We start from the raw sequence: 20695 nt of genomic DNA, 5'->3' as shown, positions 1-20695 counted from the left end.
AAACTTAAATCTGAAGATTGTAAGAAAAGGAAATGTTTTACATAGACACACTTAAAGCTCTAAACTTGTCTTCTACCTACGACTGTGAAATCTTCAAATACTTGAATGACATTGTACAATTTGTTGATATTTGTAATGTGATATTTGTTCTAATGTATATACTGCCTAGACTTTTTGTGTATAAAGTGAACTTTCTGGATTGATATGTATATATGATAACTATAATGTTTTGAAAAATTTCAATAAAGTCTGATTTAAAAAGGTAAACAGGGCTCATAGATGAGATCAGGGGTCTATGGTGTGGCTGTAACTCGAGCACAGCCAATCAGAATCCAGTCCTGCTCGCTGTCTGCGCTTCTCCAAACCTCCCGGCGGCAGTGAAGGCCACTTTGCGCTCTAATCGCAACATAAACCTGGGGTTAAAAAAAAAAAAAAGAAGAAAAATAAACGCTTGGTTGTTTGGAAACAGAAAACCGCAGGATGTGGACGCTGGAACAGGGCTCTTGTGATTTTAAGGCTGTGTTGGTTATCAGTCCTGTTCTGGTGTTATTGTGAAGTTTTAATGACACGCTGATACTGGCTTCGTCACATTCAGCACTCAACCGAAAAAATTAATAAAAATAACAGAAGATAAAAAGCATACTCTGCCAAACCTGACGGAATAGCAGTCCAAAGTTGAACTAGTACTTTTCTTCGTTTACTTTTCGTCAAAATGAACGTGCCGAAAAGCGGTTATCGCGTTTTCTCTGCTAACTCCACTGCGGCATGCACAGAGCTTGCCAAGAAGATTACTGAGTATGTATCCTGTTCTTCCACACACACACACACACACGCCTACTGAGTACACACTAGTTACATTACCTAACTCAGCTTGTTAGTTAGTGAGCTAGCTAGGTCGTTATAAACAGTTAATAACCTGTCAGCTATGCACCTGGTCGTCGGAGAATTACTAGCCAAATAGCTAATTAGCGTAAAATGGAGTGTCATGGTGTGTAATGTGGGCAGCTAGTCAAGTGTGTGGTTTAATCTCTGAGTCCAGCTAAAACCATTCGTCATTCCATAGGACAAGCTAACTGCTTTATCACCTCAGTGTGTCCCTTTAGCTAGCTAACTATTTAGCTCGGTGTCAGGGTTTGTTTGTTTGTCGGTTTGTTTGTTTAAACAACAATAACAAAACAGAATAAACACAGAGTCAAGTAATATGTTTGGAAATACTGACGAACAGCAGACACAAATAGCCACTAGTCAGATATCAGTGCACATATCACCAGTTTTCTGGAATTTTAAGACTAGCACTCTGTACTGAGTAATACACACTCACTGGCCACTTTATTAGGCATACCTGACTTGTAAGAATACTCACTGGTCAGTTTATCAGGTAAACCTGCAATATAGGTTAATTTGTAGGTGTACAAATTACTGAGTGTAGCCCATCTGTTACACCACAAAATTATCAGCCGTATTTTTTTCCCCATCCATCAGTGACATCAGTGACACTGACATGGTAGGGGAGGTTACTGGGGGTCAACAGTGGTCCTCTGTGGATCCCTAACAAACTAATCGACAAAATATGCATCGCAACAAATGTCTTACAGGGAGTAATTGTACACCTCTTAAGGTAGAGGTGTGTGAAATCACATTCATGCACGCTCAGGAAGGAATTCGGACCAATCAAGTTCAATCCAGCCCACTCCGAGACTTATAATTGCACTATTCGTTGTCACCCGGATGAGGATGGGTTTGCTTTTGAGTCTGGATCCTCTCAAGGTTTCTTCCTCATGTTGTTGCAGGATGTTTTTCCTTGCCACCGTCATCTCTGGCTTGCTTGTTAGGGTTAAATTCACAAGTTTAAAACTTATAACCTGAATTTATATATTTCTGTAAAGCTGCTTTGTGACAATGTCCATTGTTAAAAGTGCTATACAAATAAAATTGAATTATTGTTCGCACGTGCCCATAATGTTTTCTCATGAATTTAGTTGATTCTATTTGTCAAACTATAAACAAAATAGTCAATTAAACCCTGACCCTGTCCAGGATAAAGTAGTTAATGATGATGATGAATGGATGAATGAAAGCTGTAAATGCATCACACAGTGCCACACGAGCACCAGCAGCTCTCGTGTTAGTGATTGTGTCCAATTTTTGTTCCACAATTTTCATATGTGACCGCACACTCCCATCCGAAAGAAAGTAAAAAAAAAAATGTCCTTTTTCTGTTCCAGTGCTGATGCATGCCCCAAATCACTTTATGTTCAATCTTGCCTCACCAGCAGCTACAACCCTGCCATAACCCCAGCATAAAATCTCTCGTAAAATGAAATCACCTACATTTTCAGAGCTCTCAGTGTTGTAAAGTGATTCCTTGTTCTCTTGCTTTGAGTTATCTCTGATTCTTACATCCTAATACAGCACAATGTGTTGGCATTTTCTGAAAGAAAAAAAAAAAAATTTGTTGGCACTACTAAAAAAGTGCTGGTAGGTGGATTAAATATTCTAAATTGCCCTAGGTTTGAGTGAATGTGTGAATGTGTGTATGCATGGTGCACTGCGATACATTTGCATCTCATCCAGCGGTGTATTCCTGCCTTTGCGTCCTGTGCTCCTGGGATAGGCTCCGGATTCACTGCAACCATGACCAGGATTTAAGCAGTTAATGGACTATAACGAAGATGCATGTGGAAAAATAAATTGTCCGTTGAATGGCTTTTAGACTTGCAGCTAATGCACAGTGAGCACATTTTTGTGACATGCTGTGAGGAAAGAGCAAAATTCTCATAACCTGCAGGTACAGAGCACACATGCTTGTGGATAGCATGCTTTCCTCCAACCATGCTAGTCATGCAACTCTTGTGACTACTATTAAATAATACTCTGATGCCTAATTTACTATTCAAATTATTAAGACAGAGTATTCAGAAATATGGATTCATCTCTGTTGTGACAGCTAGCTTTGCTATAGCCGTGCTTGTCATGCTGTTTTCCATGGTTCTGCAAGTGCAATATTTCCTCCTACTCTGTAACGCTGTACACACAATAAAATTTTATTTGATTTCTTTTTTTCTCTGTAGGCGTCTTGGCGTGGAGTTGGGAAAATCTGTTGTTTACCAGGAGGCGAACAGAGGTGAAATCAACTCCCATTATTGTATGATTTATGTTTACAGGGCTTTGGCATGATGACGTTCTTTTTATTCTTATAAATTGCCTGTAGGTCTGTCTGTTAAGTCTAACTGTACTTAAAGGTATTTACATTTTCCTTTCAATAATTGAGTGATTTCTTTGTCACAGAGACTAGAGTTGATGTCAAAGAGTCTGTTCGAGGCCAAACAATCTTTATTATCCAGACCATTCCCAGGTAAGGCATATCTTTCAATATGGGGAGAATATGCATTAGTGAGAGTAAGACACATAAATCTCAAAGACTGTTTAATCTATGTAATTTGAATAGATTAACTATTGATATCTCTGAATTATCTGAATTAACTTCCTTGTTTGATTTTATGCACAAACTATAAGCTATTTACACAGCCAGAAGTGTAACTTTAACATGAGATCTGCATGTAGAAGTATTTTACTGCCATTGTTTTGCTATACTGCTTAACGTCTTTGGGAATATAATTAGATAGATCTGTGTGTATATATGTGTGTTTGTGTGTTTTGCAGAGATGTTAACACAGCAATCATGGAGCTGCTAGTCATGGCATATGCACTCAAGACCTCCTGCGCCAAAAACATTATTGGAGTCATCCCTTATTTTCCGTATAGCAAACAGTGCAAGATGAGGAAGAGAGGATCTATAGTGTGTAAACTGTTGGCGTCCATGCTTGCCAAAGCAGGTATCAAATAGCCTGTGGTTACAGCTTCGACTTGTTGAACCCAGTGAAGTTCATTTGCATTTACACTACATTTTCTTAGTTTCATAACTGTCCAGAAATAATAAATTATGAATGCGTTGTTGAGTGAAAGGGAGTAGTCTGGTTTGGATTAGAAAAAATGTTTAGCAAAGTCCTCAAACCACACAGCTTATTATTAGTCATATTATTTCTCAGTTTTTATTTATGCTACAAAATGAAGTGTTTGTTTTTCACTAGAATTATTCAGACTTTTCTTCCCTGCTTGGTCGAATTCCAAATCCTTCCTCTGTATATATGCACTATACTGTATGCAGTGCACTATATAGTGTAGGAAATAAAGTCTTGTATACTCCATGTAGTGCAATAAACTCCCAATTAAGTGACATTTTTGTTTCAGCTTTGCAATGAGCAATTTAGTCTTATGTGGTATAAACAAAACATATTTAAAAAGATATTAGTGTCAAGAGCGGAACACTCCATTGCATATCATAAAACGGTATAATAAAATTGTTAGAATTTGCAAAGAAGTATACTAATGCAAAAAGGAAAAGGGGAAAAGATTACAAATAGGCTAGGATTCTAAGAGTTAAGGGGAAAATGGATTATGGTGTTCAATTTATTATTTTTTCTCTATTAAAGGATTAAGGGATTGTAGTAAACGGAGTGCTATGCTGTGCATAATAACAAAATTGCTATGTAATAACAAAATCATGCTTAATAGTTATTTTTCTTTTCTATGCTTACTTGTTGCACTAATTTCTCACTGAAATAGATTGCTTTGACTGATATAGATTTTTCTCACAGAATCCTGCTACAAATCTTTAATCATTATAAATGTCACCATTAATCAGGTTTGACACACATCATCACTATGGACCTGCATCAGAAGGAGATCCAGGGTTTCTTCAGTTTCCCTGTGGATAACCTGCGTGCTTCTCCATTCCTTCTGCAGTACATTCAAGAAGAGGTAAGATGACTTTGAGTGGAATTCCTCTTAACATTTAAGTTGCACTTAAATTGCTGAGGCTATTTTGTAAATTTACATCAAATGACTTTTCTTTTAGGTCCCTGATTACAGAAATGCCATTATTGTTGCAAAGTCTCCATCTGCTGCAAAAAGGTATTGTTACTGTCCCTATTTTTTCACAGAATACTTTGTGCTTGGCTCAATGTCCATAAATACCCTTGAAACACCCTTTTTTTTTTAAATCATAATTTATATTACAGACATCACTGTCAGGTAGTTTTTACTGGGGAGTAACAAAGTATAATACACGCAATAAAAAGCACTACTGAAGGATACTTAAGCAGTCTTGTTTATATTGGTAAATAAGATGAACATACTTGGCTAACCTGAAGCAAATTTTACAATTTTATTGCTGTAATATCTAGCCTGTGTTACTGGACATCCAGTACTTATTATACACGGTTTAAGACGAATGTGAGTTTGAGCACACATGCCTTTTAAGGATGTTTGCTCATGGACTTATGGTTTCTGAGAAGTGTGTAGAGTCCCAGTAGGATCCACAATAATTTAGGTTTCCTTATATTACTTGCTGTATTCTGTATCATTTTGTTTGGTCTGTGGCAGTAATAGTGATCAAACATAAGAAATTCCAGGTATTCAAAAACCCTCTACTCTGACAAACAGATTAGAAAAAAATGTTGTTGATATTTGTAAAATAATTATATTAGAAAACCTGGTTGCTGTGTACTTGTGTACAGGACTTTGCCATGGCCTTGATTACTCCTTAGCGGTATAAAGTTAATGCCATTAGCAATTAACTTTCTTTTAATTATTACATTCATTTCATTAGTCCACATTATGTATAGACATGTGTCGAAGCTGATTAAGCTTAAGTGTATTTAAATGTAACATTTGTCTTTGAAATGAATGTGCCGCTGATAGCAGTTCTGGCAGAGACCTCTCTTTCTGTATGTACTGATCACAGGGCTCAGTCATATGCGGAGCGGCTGCGTCTGGGCCTGGCTGTTATTCATGGGGAGGCTCAGTGTTCTGAATCGGACATGGCGGATGGACGACACTCTCCTCCTTGCGTGCGCAACACTACAGGCCACCCAGGCCTCGAGCTGCCATGTAAGAGTTACCAGTATAGACAGATAAACCCTCTCAGAGCAACAGAATTATTCAAGGCCTTAGCACAGATGGTTTTCCCAAAAAGACTATTAGTAGAGCCATTATCTAAAAATTTAGCTCAAATATAGATTTACTAGATATTGATTAGTTAGGTACGTGTGCTTTCTCTGCAGTGTGGGATGGTGGAAATAAGTGCAAAATCTTGCATCTCAGTACTAACAGCCTTTCTGAAGCACTCTCTGCAATACAGTTCTTTCTATTGCTTTGCACTATTTAAATATAAAGCACACATCTTCTAATTCCTTTGATGATTGGAAATGTCCAAAACCTAATATTAGAACTAGTTCACAATGTCTTTTGGGACTACTACTTTGTTGGTTTTGTATAATTATTATTGCTTAACAGTTAATTCTGTTTCATTTGTGCTTGTTGTATATGTCATGTGGACTTGGACAATTCTCAGAGGGACCTCTAAGAGATATTCTACCAGCGTTAGTCTTTGTGATCTGTTCTATCCATCTCAATCTCAGCTGAATTTATAACACTCTGTAACCTTTCTACAGTGTAAGTGGTGAATCGTCTCTTTTCGTGTGCAGTTTTACATGTAGCTATAACAATGCATGAACAGAAATCAGAACACAAACTACTGAATTAATCTAGTTATAGCATTATTACAATTACTGATCAGAATTGGAGCAGAATATATTATCAGATATGTTCCAGATGCTTCATAGATGTTTTGCAGTAGTCCATATAATATAAAATTCATGGAAATAAAAAGAAGAAAAAAGAGAACAGTGTATTGTGATGGCATAGAAAGTAAACATCTATTATAAAAACATTACAGTCAACAGAATTAATGGTACTGATTGCAGTAACTAGTACTGAGAAAGTAGCCTAGCTTATTTCTGAGTGGATTCTGAGGATTTTTGAAGTCTCGCCCTCATCTTTCTGTGTTTTATGAGCTGTCTGTGTGAACATTATTTAATGTGGTGTTTATTTGTTGATAATAGGCAAGCAACAAGCTCCGTTCCCAGGCATAGAGCTTCCAAGTACGATGGTTAACTCTCTTTGCTTCTGATCACAGCAGTGACCACACTGAAATGGTTCCTCTATGCATGCATGTAGTAATCGAGGCCTCTCAATACCTGCAGCCAAAAGCATTCTGTGCTACTTAGATGTAAATCTATGCTAAATAAATTTTCAATCATTGTATTAAGATGATAAAGGTTTCTTACCGAATCAATTCTCTTCAATGTTGCCTGTTTCATTTTCATCATCAAATCTAACAGCTTGAGTCTATGTGTAATCCACTTAAACAAACCTTATTTTGCAGTTATGTCAGAGTACTGTAAGTAGAAACAGGTGTATAAATCTCAGCTTGCTTCCTGTCAGGATTGAGAAGCCTCAAATGAAGTGATTCATTTAAAAATATTTTTGTAATTATCATCCTTTCGAACAAATGGAACCATTTAATGCCCGAGATATATACATGCCTTTAGTTTTGAGCTGGCCTCAATGTTGCTACTCAACACATCAAAAAGCCTGCTTGTGGAGAAGTCTGTAGATTAGATATTCAGACTAGTTGTTTTGTAGCTGCTTGGGACCAAGACCTCTGCAAGGCCTTGGAAACACATGACCTTGAGGAAAAGAACTAGAGAAAATAAACAGACAGACAACCTATCTGATGATAGAAATAAAAGGCTGAGAATTAACCAAGCAATTCTAGAAACTCGTAAGCGTCTCCATTACTTCAACAGAGCTGTCGTTATAAAACGTATAGTTTTATGATTCAGTACAAGTAAGAGCTTCTTACATTATCACAAGCCTAAAATGATACTGATCCTTTTTTCCATAGATGAAATGACAATAAAATGGCTGCATGGATTAAAATTAGAGCACTTTACAATTTAAAAAAAGCACAAAAAGCACTTTACAATTAACTGTAAAATAAAAGGACATTTTAAAATTCCTTTCTCAGACTCAGAACTTAATATACTGTATTGCTTTCCATTAACTTTTCCAGTAAATGACTGTACTTCGCTCGCTAGGTGAAAGGCATGTGTTGATGGCATGTTCAACTTTTTAACTGCTCCGAACCTGCAATCTGCCCTTGTGTGTTAAACCTTATTCAGGTGTGCAAGTGTGTTTGTTGGTTGTGTCTTCCTGTGCCTTTGAAAGAAAGTCTTGAATATCAAATGAGAACGGCCATGCAGTATTGATCGGCCCCTGAATTTCAGTGGTTCCAGCCAGATTTGCTCAGATTTGCTGGCTTTGAGTAACAAATCCTAGGTGTATCCATTGCATCTTATCTGCACAGACTTTTGTGTAGCCATTGGATGCATTCTCCTTCATGATTGGATATGTTGGATAAAAAAAACAACGATCATTTTTGATTTCTGCATGGCATGTGGTGCAATGAGTTTGCCCTTACTAATTTGGCCAGAATTGTAGGTGGGGAAAAATGGGAACCATCAAAGAAAACCATAAAAGTGCCCTGTAGTGAAGCACTACAAGCTAACTAGGGTTTGCATAGTTCCTCAGATGACATGTAAGGATCATTAAGTAAGGAATAAAACATGACAGTGCATGCTGTTATAGGAAAATTATCAGCATCGGGGAGGTGTGACACAACCCAAAACAAAGCAGAGCTGATTATTTGACAATAACAACACATTCTGAAGTGTTTTATTCTTCTTATACCACAGCAATTTGATACCAGTTACAATTTTTTATTTATTAATCAATGACACATCATGTTTTTACCCATTTTCAGTTGCATTTAATGTTGAGGGACGTCCATGAGACAAGTTAGTTCCTGTTATCACTTACATTACAGCAGCTATAACTTTTTTGGACGTTAATAAGAGAAACAAAGACAAAACATGATGCAGCTTGTCATATTACTGTGTAACCAGAAAGCGCAACGTCCTCTGTTTTTGAAGACTTTCCTGAGGCAGAAAATGTCACAAACGGTTACGAAGTTCTGACTCCTGCGAATCTTCAACATTTTTATCTGTTTATTATTAGCGTTTTTATTAGATTATGTGGAGCAACCTCCATACAAGTCCCTGTGAATGAACTGTTACTATCCCTGCGTTTCAGTCATTCTGTTGTGGTTGCCATATTTGAGATTGACTGAAGAAGACACGCAAGGATAGAAATGATAACTTATTAGAATGACATAATTATAAATATAAACCTATCATTTGAATTACAGCTCGCACTACTGTCAGAATCCTGCTGTTATAGAAAGTTAATACCTTCTGACCAATCGGATTGAAGAGTTCAACAGGTCTGTGGTATAAGAACATTTATGGATTAGTTTAGACATTTAATGTTAGAATATGACATATGCTTGAATCCATCTTACCCAGTCTACACTGACTCTGAAGCCTTTTTCATTTGATGGTATCCCTCTCCACCATCTCCTGTATTAAGTATTAAAATGAAAACCTGCTGAAATTTCTTTTTCTAGTAATGATGGCCAAGGAGAAACCACCCATTACAGTGGTGGGAGATGTTGGAGGACGCATCGCCATCATTGTTGTAAGATACACCTTTCTTAATTATTCTTCCGAGTATTTACTATACTATTGACATCAAGTTAATGCCAGTATTGGACATTTTTGATCCTTTTTCATGACCAAAGCTGACGTGAAGGCTTTAAAAATGTACACCACTGAGTTGCCAGTTTATTAGCTCCAACCTCTGCCTTCACACAAATTATACATTCCAACAAGTTATATGTCACATGTCTGGGGTGTGTGATATAAATCAGGTAGACCAGTTTTTTGAGCATTAATGTTCATTGTATTGTTTGAATGTGCAAACCAAGTGACTGTAGTGACTTTAAATATGGCATATTATTTGTGGCCTGGCCTGCTACTGTTTCCTAAACAGTTTTCTTCCCGAGTAGCAACCCGCCGTAGTTTCAGTGGTTTGCCGTGAAGAGTGCAGATACACCTGGCAGGTATTACATGCCCATTGAAGAACTTGTAAGTGGCATGGTGTATCTGAACATTGCAGAAGACCAAGTTGATAAAGTTAATCCACACTCGGATAAAGACTCATACTGGTCACATTTAGTATGAAAGTGCATCCTGTCACAAGACATGTACGGTTACCAAATGGTTCCAAGAGCATACGTTTTTATAGCTTCATGGACTGCACAGTCCACGGATCTCTATTGAGCATTTTAAAGATGAGATGCTAGTTTGGTGTACTTAATAAAACTGGCAGCTCTATCCAAACACGTGTGCGTGTGTGTGTGTATAAAAGTATATTGTACTTATTTTACACCCTCATCTAGGATGACATCATTGATGATGTGGAAGACTTTGTGGCATCAGCAGAGATCCTGAAGGAGAGAGGAGCCTATAAGATCTACATTATGGCCACCCATGGCCTGCTGTCAGCCGATGCACCACGTCTCATTGAGGAATCTGCCATAGACGAGGTCACTTTCCCATTTTTAACATTATGCTCGCTTTTGAAGTTTGTCATTTCCCCATATAACCAAATTATGTGTGAGGTGAATCAAAATATAGTAACAAATTATGAATACCATGTCATGTCGATGTAGGCATGGGTGTGTCAGAGAGACAAATCTACTAGCAATAGTAAATCGATTGAGAACATTTCTATAATGGTTCATTTTATACTTGGCCTTTTTCAAAACATTTGGAAGCTGTTCTGGGTTCATTAGCAATGCTGGGTAATTTACATATTTAATTGCTTTCTTTTCCTTGTTCCTGAAAGCACAACCTTATTTTTTGCGTGAATTATTGTTAGATAAACATGTAGCTAAATAGGAAGACAGGATGATGGTTGTTTTATGTGCTGATCACCGTTTTAGAATTTACAGAATCACTTTCATAATAAGCAGCTGTTTGGAAACATTGCAAGAAAGAAGCACTTCTGGAAAACAACTCACAAAGTGCAGCACCTGAGCCATGTGCCATTAGAATTACAGTTGGCATGATTTGTTGTGGTCATATGAGACCAAAACAAAACTAGTTGGGCATGCACAACAAAATCAAACTTTCTGGTCATCAGGGTGTTTGGCTGCATACAAGGAGAAGCACCTGTAAAATATGGAGGTTTTGTGGCTGTTCTGTGGCTGAGGTTCATTGGCTGTTGTGAAGATTGGTATCATAAATTCTTCTAAGTATCAGAATAGAAACCTAGTTGCCTCTGCCAAGAGGTTCAAACATGGCAATAGATTGCGTTCAACACGATGGTGAGCCAAACCTACTTTCAAATGAACGCAGCAATGGTTAAAGAAACACAAACCACATCATCATTGCAATGACCAATCAGTCTCTGGTCTGAATTGAAGAGGGAAGGCCACAAACGTAAGAATATAAAGGAATTTAAAATGTTTTGCATAGAGGAGTTGACCAAGATCCTTCTACAAGCATCTGAAACTTTGATAGACATTATAGGAAGAGACTTAGCATTGTTATTTGAATCAGGGTAGGCATCACAACACAATAACTGTATGTCCCTGTGTGTGTGAGCTGAAAAATATCACTTATGCTGCTATTTTCCATGAAGGATGGCGATAATTCTGTGGACTACTGTAATTGGTTTAAAAATCTGGCGTGAATGTTCTTTTTTTTTTTTTTTTTTTTTTTGTAGGTAGTGGTGACGAACACCGTCCCACATGAGGTGCAGAAGCTGCAATGCCCGAAGATCAAGACGGTGGATGTGAGCATGATACTGGCCGAGGCCATCCGTCGCATCCACAACGGCGAGTCCATGGCCTACCTGTTCCGCAACATCACTGTAGATGATTAGGCTTAGCTTTGACCTCACTGTGGAAGGGAACTCTTTACAAAGGATAGAGGAGGTGAAGAGGAATTGAGGAGAAAGTCCTCTTCTGCATGTGCTAGGAGTGCCAGGTTTTCTAAAAATTATTATTTAAACCAATAATATTAGCTTATTTAAATTTATAATAATAAACTATGCTGTTTGAGGCCAGGTTAAATACAAATTTAAGTTAAATTTTAAAATTTTCTGCACTACTATAAGCTATATAGCTCTAAAAGGCTGCAACAGTACCTGAGACATATGCAAGAAACTTGAATGTTGTTCTGTTGCTTGCTGAAGTAGTCTGCCAAATAAAGGCATTTGGTCAAAATTGGTTTGCTTACACTAAATTTATAGTTTGTGATTATTAAAATTGTCCAATATTAGTGCTTGAGCCAATATGCCCTAAAACTGTAGAGCTATCGATAAGCATTATGCTGATTTGTGTATTAAGAGTGGTTAGCTCTTCATTACAAAAATTTAAGGAAAAAACTTGCACGTCTTTGCGTCCAAGCCATGTGGTTTCTGTGTCCTCTCGTTGTTGTGCCCCTATACTTTGTGTCTTGTGTACTGGGATGGAGCCCTTTTCAGACTTTACCAACGTTATGTTAGTTTGTATTAAGAAGCAGCCTTTATTTTGTCTCATATACATTACAGCACGGTGAAATTCTTTTCTTCGCATACCCCAGCTTGTTAGGAGAGTGCAGGGTCAGCCACGATACAGCGCCCCGGAGCAGAGAGGGTTAAGGGCCTTGCTCAACGGCCCAACAGTGGCAACTTGGCAGTGCTTGGGCTTGAACCCCTGACCTTCAGTAACCCAGAGCCTTAACCGTTGAGCCACCACTGCCCCCGATACTGACGTGATCGCAATGTTGCTACAGTTCATTGCTTTACACATTTACTTTTTCACAGTGTTCTTTGCAACGTCTCACTCATCACTTCCACTTCCCGTTCAGAACTCATTCCTGTTGTGTGGCATTCAGGCAGGTGGTGAGTGAGTGTGACTCTGCGTGGGCCACAGCAGTTGCTTTGCAGCCATATTCAAAATTAGTTCCTTGTTACTCTCTTTTATCTATTGGTTTTCCTCAGCTCATCTGGGCTGCATTCCAACTATACAAAACGGATGATTTTTTGTGAAGTTACGTCGCTGAAGTTGATTTGTAACCATATTTTTGTAAATAAAGAAAATGGTTGAATTCTCAGTGCTTCACTGTGTCTTTATTAAGCTAAATATGAATCACAAACACATTTACTTATAAATATATGATTTGTACTCAACCCCAAATGAATTATCACCATATACCAGTTCAGAATAATCCTAGTCTTCATGAACAGATTAACAGATCACATTCCTCATGCATTGTCTCCAGTACAACCTCAGTAGCTTTGTTCATACAGTGTAACTGTGATCTTGTGAATTTTAAACGTTTATACTTGATTTGTGTAATCTCTTTTTAGACTTATTAGACTTATGAATTAACTAATTCATTCAGTCTCTTCAGCGGGCCACTAACAGGATCACTATATGATTTAGTCACAGACCCTTTACTTGCTCAGAACTCCTCAGGGTAACTCTGTGAACACTGAGGAGCTTAGACCAAGTCAAGGGGCAAAGACAGCAACTCGCATACATTTTGCAGGCCACTTGCTACCTTACAACAATTCTAAAACATCTGGGTGAATCTCTTGATTTCTCAAAATATAGTACAGCTCAACATGTAGTTATCAAAGTCAGATGTATTAGGTTAAGAATTGATCAGGTTTTTCAACAGTCCTGATTTTCATTCAAACCTTCTAAAGAATTAAGAGTTACAAAATGAGAACATCACATTTTTCAGACTATTGCTAATTGGCAACAGATTTTGTCTATGTTTTAAGACTCACCTGCGTGTGTAGGCTCAAGCAGTCCGAGTGTCAAAATGCAAACTGACCCAGGTGAACCAGAAAGGCAGCTGTGTGTTTTAACCAGACTTTGAAGAGGAAGTAGAGTGCTGACATTAATATTACTTCCCGTTTCAGCTCAGGGGGAACAATACACCTTGTCTCAGAAAGGGGAAATGTGTGTGTGTGTGTGTCTGTACATGTAATATGTGATTATATATAGTGTGGACAGTCTTCTCAGTCAGTCTGTGTGTATGTCTGGATCTGACTGCCTAGACAGGGACAAGATACAGTGCTGCTTTAGTGACCACATGAAAGCAGTAGCATATGCTATCTCGACTTGTTGCTAAGGAAACTGGTATGCGAATAATGATTAAAGAGATATGCTAAATTTATCATCCTGACCTGTCTGTGTCTGAATGCAGGGAACATGATTAAACTTTGCAATGTCTAAGTTTATTTGGACGAACATTCTCTTGCAAAGAAAATTTTCAAAGAGAATCCACTGGCAGATTCATTTATTCTAAAGGCCATTCTGTATAAGGGGCAATAGGAACCAGCCAACATCCCATACGAATAGGAGAAGAGAAAGTTAACAAACCATGACCTTCCCTGTCATTTTATTTCTGCTTTGACTAGGGTAAACAATAAGAGCCTTATGCATAGCACAAGCTGAGGAGATGCAAGCGGATCAAATCTCCACTAGATGGTAGTAGACTGCTAGATGATATCTCCTCTAATGATTTCACCATTCAGAATGGTCAAAACTATGTGAAGATTTCTGGTATCACTTAAGGCTAGTATTTTCTCCTTTTCTTTCCTTCATATTAGTAATATAAATATGATAATAGAATGGCTTTTATTTTTATTTAGTTTTTTTTTTTTCAGTGAAGTATTGCAAGCCTTGAAATGTGAATTCTGCTATACGTCCTGAGAGTTCTACTTGCCTAGTGATTGACTGGAGTGATTTCAGACATTCAGTCTGTTAATTTGGATATGGTCCTGATGTATGATTCTTTGGAAATTATATTAAAACTGTAATTGAATGTTGCCCATCATGGCACACACACACACACACACACACACACACACACACACACACACACACATATATATATATATGGATGCATTCTATCAAAACGAAATAACAAACTCTTGCATAATTACACAGTAATACTATAGTAAGTGTTTTTCAGTGGTGTTTTTCAGAGGCGTTTCATTGATTTTAAGTCATCAGTCAGACATATCTGATCATTTAAATATTTATTTTTCATACAGTAACAAAACATAAAAAATGTGTAACATAATTAACTCTAGAATATCAAAACTACATGAGTTTCATTACATTCATGGATTTTTTTTTTTTTTTTTTTTACAAGATGTAGACTTATCCTAGGACATGGCTCAGTACTTTGTTGCAATGACGGCCTATAAACCAATGCAAATTTTATACAAGCAACCTTCAAAACAAAATGGATTTGAATGGATTTTATGTTTACACTACAGTCCACACAACCTGGTTATAGTTTTTTATAGCATTTTTTTAAAGGCTTGTCCACCAGAGTCCACTTGCATCAGGTTAACACTTGACAGTGAGCTTTCGTCAGAGCTTCAGAAGTTCAGTGCAACTTACATTTGAAAAGAATTGCCATGAAATTCAGCGTATTCTTTTCAAACAATCACCAGTTCCTGCTTTTTCCTCACATTTTGAGGATAGACAGTTTTTTCCTTTACCTCCCCTTTTCTTCTTTTGAGCAGTTTCCCTCTTATCTATTGTCAGCACTGAGATAATAACAATGATGCTGTGTTTGAATGGGTTAAAATGTTGTGAGGAGTTTCCAGTGGATCCTCCTCGTTTGTCCTGTGAACTTTAGGACATGGTGCAGCTGTTGGTCTTGTTCATGGGTGGCCGTGCTCCTGCGTTCTTGGGGAAGGTCTCTCGGCGACGCCTCAGTGCTGGGCTCAGGCGACTTGGCACGTTGGCCTGCTGCAGCAGCTCTCTGAACACCTCTAGCACATTGTCGTTCTCTTTAGCCGAAGCTTCCAAGAAGCAGTTGTTCCAGTCCAGCTCCATGGTGGCAGCAACGTCTTCGGCATTTACCCTTCTTTCACCCTTACAATCTGTTTTGTTCCCCACCACCACCACTGGTGTGAACTTGTCCTCCTTGATCTCCAGGATCTCCTTGCGCAGACTCTTGACGGCTTCGAGGGACTCGGGGTCATCTACAGAATAGACCAGTGCGAAGACATCGCCATTCTGAATGGAGAGTTTGCGCATAGCTGGGAACGAGTAGCTGCCGCTTGTATCCATAATGTGCACAGTCACCTTGATGCCAGCCACCTCGTACTCCATGCTGTGGAGCTCCTCTACAGTGCGCCGGTGCTTTGGTTCAAACCGATCCTGCAAGAAGCGCTGGATTAGAGCTGTTTTGCCCACGCCGGCAGCTCCCATAAACACCAGACGTACCTCTTTCTTTTCCTTTACGTCTAGAGACATGCTTTCTGAATGCTGCTCTTATCTTAATGGAGTGGATAGTTCCTGTAAAAATTTCTTTCGGAACTCATCAAACAAATTAACGTTGAAATGTTTAGAAGCTTGTAGAGCTCTTCATAAAATTCAGTTTAGCAGTTGCTGCTAAATTAAACACACACTGAGATGTGCTGCAGTAATACATGGCATATAGCTGACAGGTGCTTCTGTGTCTGTGGGTGTCTGTGTGTTCTATTTATAGATTTTCTCAATCATGGTTCTGCGCTCCTCCTGAGCTCTCATCCAACTGCTTTACAGCAGCGGTGCTTATCATTTACTTTGTGACCAATTGAAAAGAAGTATGCAAATGAGAAATGTTATGAATATGCTCAAATCAGAAGTGGTGGGAGTGACAAGCTCTAGATGTGTTTTGGTGCTTCAAATTCTGTACTTAATGAAGTGGTTGTGCCATGATATACAATTCTAAGAAAACAATTAGTTACATTTTGCTGATTGTATGTAAATGGATATGTTCCGTTTGACAGATAATTGTGGATTTGAGGTTTTCACTTTACCCTAAACTTTATTAGGTGGTGATTTTGATTACTAATTACTTATTTTTTGGAATACATTTGAGATTAAGATTAAGATTACGATTGAGCACATGAGAGGCTAGTGTTTAATGACAGAATATCAAGTTTGAACCAAATGAGAGTTGAACAAGCTAAATAGAAAGCTAGGCCTTCCAAAATTACTTATATAGTGTTACGACAAAAGGAGACAAATTTTACAGTAAAGTACTTCTAGATAAATCTAGATAGAGTGAGGATCTATGGCAATAACTTCACTACAGGCAGCTTTAGCTAGATTTGATAGAAATTCACGGGCTTCAGTAGAAGGTTAACAAGCTTCATGTAATTCTTAGTATAGCCTGCAACAAAAGAGCTGGTAACTGCTGAAATTACCTAACTATTTAGACTCTAACCATTTAGCTTTATACTTGAGACTAACCTGTCTGTGTGTGTGTGTGTGTGTTTGGAAGGGACAAACAGTCCTAGCTTGAAATGTCAATGATTACTGGAACATTTTAGGTCATATTTAAATATATTGGGTCAAAAATCACCACTTGGAAATTTAGGTCTTGAACATTCAAGCTTAAAAATCGAGAGAGTGGAAACTTTAGGTTAAAAAATTTGATTTAACTCACACTCGAGTTTTTATCTGACCCTCAGGCTGTTTGTATTGAAGACGTGCCGTTTAAAAAAAAAAAAAAATCTCTGGTCCACTTGAAAAATGGTGTTCTGAGATTTGCTCCAAGGGAACTCAGATCTGGTCATGCGTGAAATTGATCTCCTCCTGGCATTTGGCATCAAATAACATCAGTGGTTCAGCGGTTCAGTTGGGGAAAGAAATGTACAGAAGATAGGGGAACTGATCTAGAAGATTTTTTAAATGATTTATTTCTTGCGGAACAGTTAAAGCTCTTATTCATTCTCTAATTAGGCGGCTCACTTGTGAGTAATAGCCAGCTAACTTGTTATTGTGGAACCCAGCTGGGAGTTGTTTTAGGCCAGGCTTACACAGTATGATGAGAACAATCTGACTTGTCATCTGACTACTGATCAAATGCACCACTCGATCTCTTGACGTTCAGGTCAAATACTGATGAGATACTCTGTGGTAAGTGAAATTGGTTGTAGTGCTTTGCTTAGACTGGATGTTATAATGGAAAAGAAAGTTCAGATTTATTACAGAAAATGACAGCAGTGGCACATTGCCTGTTAGTAGTGCTGGTGCTCTTTCAAACAGCCAGTTTCTTGTGTAAGTCATTGTGGGAGCTAAGATAGGATTTATACCCACTTACACAACCTGTACACACACACATATACCATATTGCCTATGAATGTCTATGAAAATGATCATAAGCCCTTTTCTCTTGACAAAACTCAAATTGCCCAATTTCCTGCCTTTGTCTTCCTCTGACTCTACAAGAATCACCTGTTCCTTGGTCTCTGAGACAACATGAAGTCTTTTCTGGCCTTCAAGTAATTTTATCATGTTTGTTCCACTAAGGATGCATAGATATTTGTATTAGGTATCTGTCCAATACACATACTGTTAAAAATACTCTGATAAAAGTAGAATATTATTAAACAATGGCATTTCAGGGGAACTATAGAAGCCAAGGCAATATCTGGAAGACCAGGAAAACTTTCAGTTATGCCGCCCATAAAGGCAATGCAAAATCCCTATATAACACTAAGACCTGCAGGAAGTTTTAACTGACACAGGAATGGTGGGGTACCATTCTACTCTGCAGCATTGCTTGCTCATACATGATCTGCATGGAAGAGTCATCAGAAGGAAACCTTACCTGCAACCGCTTCACAAAAGTCGACATCTGATGTATGCAAAACAATATCTAGATAGATAGATATAAGACAGAGGTGTTTTAGAAACAAATGCTGTGAACTAACAAAGTAAAAATGGAACTCTTTAGCCCAAATCACCAAAGGTATATTTGGAGAAACAAAGATGCAGCATTTGATGAAAGAACATCATGGATGTGGGTCGATTATGCTTTGGCTTTTTTTTGTCACCCAGTATCACAGGAAACATTGCACAGGTAGACAGAAGAATGGATTCCAATAAATATCAGCAAATTCTGTAAGCAAACATGATACAGTCAGACAAGAAACTGAAGCTGAAAAGAGGTTGGTTTCTACAACAGGACATTGATCCCAAAACATGCCTCAAAATCCACCAAACACTACTTCAAGAAACACAAGCGGAAGCTATTGGAATGGCTCTCGCAGTCCCCTGACTTAAACATAACTGAAAATCTGTGTGTAGATCTTAAACATGCTGTGCCACATTTAAGCAAGATGGCCCTAGAATAGAATAAACAAGAGTAGAAAGACCTCTAGCTGGCTACAAAAAGCATTTGAAAGCTGTGATATCTGGCAAAAGAGGTGTTACTAAGTATTGACTTAGTAGGGCGTCCAAATGCCACAATTACGCATTTTTTAAAAATGTTCATCAAATACAAAGTAACTGTGCATTAATTTTTGAAGAAAATTGTTATTTGTTTAAAAAGTAGTTTGGTACAGTGGTTGTGTGTGCTTCTTTTCACTTCAAAAATCAACAGAATTCAGTAGCTTTTTCATACAACTGTAACTGCTACTGAACACTAGGATGATAAGAAACATAATACTGTGCTGTCATATTGTAAAACTTATGCACATTGCAAGTCAGCAGGTTATATTGATCTGATTTATTGGGAGACTATATAGATTTTTCACAGATATTTTCTAACTGCATAAAAATCACAAATGATTGCAAGTATATATCACCCATAGATTCTACAAAAATACACCTGCTTAGACCTTTAGTGTGAAACAGATTATTATATCTAAGTAACATGCATTTAAATTTTTTTTCCCAATGAATTAATTGTTCATCTAAGTCTTTTTTTTAAATCACAGATTTCTGTCATTGCACTTGCTGTGGTTCTGTTAGTTTTGCACCAGAACCCCACTGCTATTACTACTTTCAAATGACTGTTCTGAAAATAAAACTATAATTTTATTATAACATTAGGGCTGCAGCTCTCCAATGCATTATAATCATTTTATTGTTCTGTATATAAAATTACTAAATGGGAACATTTGAAATGGCATGGTTTATGATTCTGATATTTGAAGTGTTGTTGGGTGGATAATTGAAACTGCACTAGTTCAGCAAGATGCCTCACCATGAAACAGCAAGTATGAATAGATGAATATAAAACATGTTTGTTTATTTCTATGATGACTAAGTTTAAGTCTCCCAGTTGAGGTGTACATGGCTGTTTTAGAGATTGTCCTAAAACTGACCTGTGATGTGTCAGTGTATTTTTTTTTTTAACAATGCTGAGCCACTAATTCCTTATCAGTTGTATCCAGGTTATGGGTTCAGTGTTACAAGCACACACAATATTGAAAAGACAACATGCTACCATAGCAAACATGAATAATAAAAGGGAGTGGATGAAGTGTATTGTAATATTGCATTTGGACAATGCATGGCACTGGAGGGAAATGTCAGAAATTATGTGGGGAAAACTTAGTATTGTATTAGTATACATCAGGTTATATTGATCTGGCTGATATATATGTGTAGATACACACTCTTTGAGGCATATCTCATCTTTTCCTTGGACGGTTAACAACATTCTTATGGATTGGATTTTTTATTACAGGCTTCTTATACCTTATACCTACTGCTACTGCTGCTTTCAGGTACATATTTGTACATTTAGTCATCTGGAAAAGTGTAGTTTACCTTTAAAACCCATTTTAAAGTGCAGAATTTTACCCATGGGATACCTATTTTATTTAGGATACATTAGTGTTTGTACCATGGGAACCAAAAATGACAGTAATATGTATTGTATAGTACATAGGTTTTGTAGAAAATGTTCTTGTTGAAACCTTCAGGTGAATAATGAACAGAAACTCTGTGGTTTAGAGCTTTATTTAGACTCTTCGATAGAAGAGAAAACTGAATGTTATTACACTGTAGATAATGATAGTGTGT

The 20695-nt window shown here is 37.6% G+C and overlaps 2 protein-coding genes across 3 annotated transcripts; one reads left to right on the top strand and one right to left on the bottom strand.

Annotated features, from left to right (window-relative positions):
* Positions 1–406: 406 nt before the first annotated feature.
* On the top strand, positions 407–12968 carry prpsap1 (phosphoribosyl pyrophosphate synthetase-associated protein 1). Of its 2 annotated transcripts, XM_034310166.2 has the most exons (11): positions 407–795; positions 3072–3124; positions 3289–3355; positions 3664–3836; positions 4706–4821; positions 4919–4974; positions 5807–5952; positions 6966–7004; positions 9431–9501; positions 10265–10411; positions 11596–12968. In XM_034310166.2, the coding sequence occupies exons 1-11, from the start codon at positions 713–715 to the stop codon at positions 11752–11754; spliced, it is 1110 nt and encodes a 369-aa protein (XP_034166057.1). In that variant the 5' UTR covers positions 407–712; the 3' UTR covers positions 11755–12968. The 2 variants fall into 2 exon arrangements, with proteins under 2 accessions (XP_034166057.1, XP_034166058.1); XM_034310167.2 differs by lacking the exon at positions 6966–7004 and having other exon boundaries at positions 411–795.
* A 1927-nt stretch (positions 12969–14895) lies between these two features.
* rasd4 (rasd family member 4) lies at positions 14896–16398 on the bottom strand. Its single transcript, XM_034310176.2, has one exon. The coding sequence runs from the start codon at positions 16142–16144 to the stop codon at positions 15518–15520; it is 627 nt and encodes a 208-aa protein (XP_034166067.1). The 5' UTR covers positions 16145–16398; the 3' UTR covers positions 14896–15517.
* Between the last annotated feature and the right edge of the window lie 4297 nt (positions 16399–20695).

This window comes from Pangasianodon hypophthalmus, chromosome 13, assembly GCF_027358585.1.
Source record: "Pangasianodon hypophthalmus isolate fPanHyp1 chromosome 13, fPanHyp1.pri, whole genome shotgun sequence".
In the NCBI taxonomy this organism is placed as follows: Eukaryota; Metazoa; Chordata; class Actinopteri; order Siluriformes; family Pangasiidae; genus Pangasianodon; species Pangasianodon hypophthalmus.
Note: the sequence above shows the minus strand (reverse complement) of the source record. Positions and strands in the feature narration are given on the sequence as shown.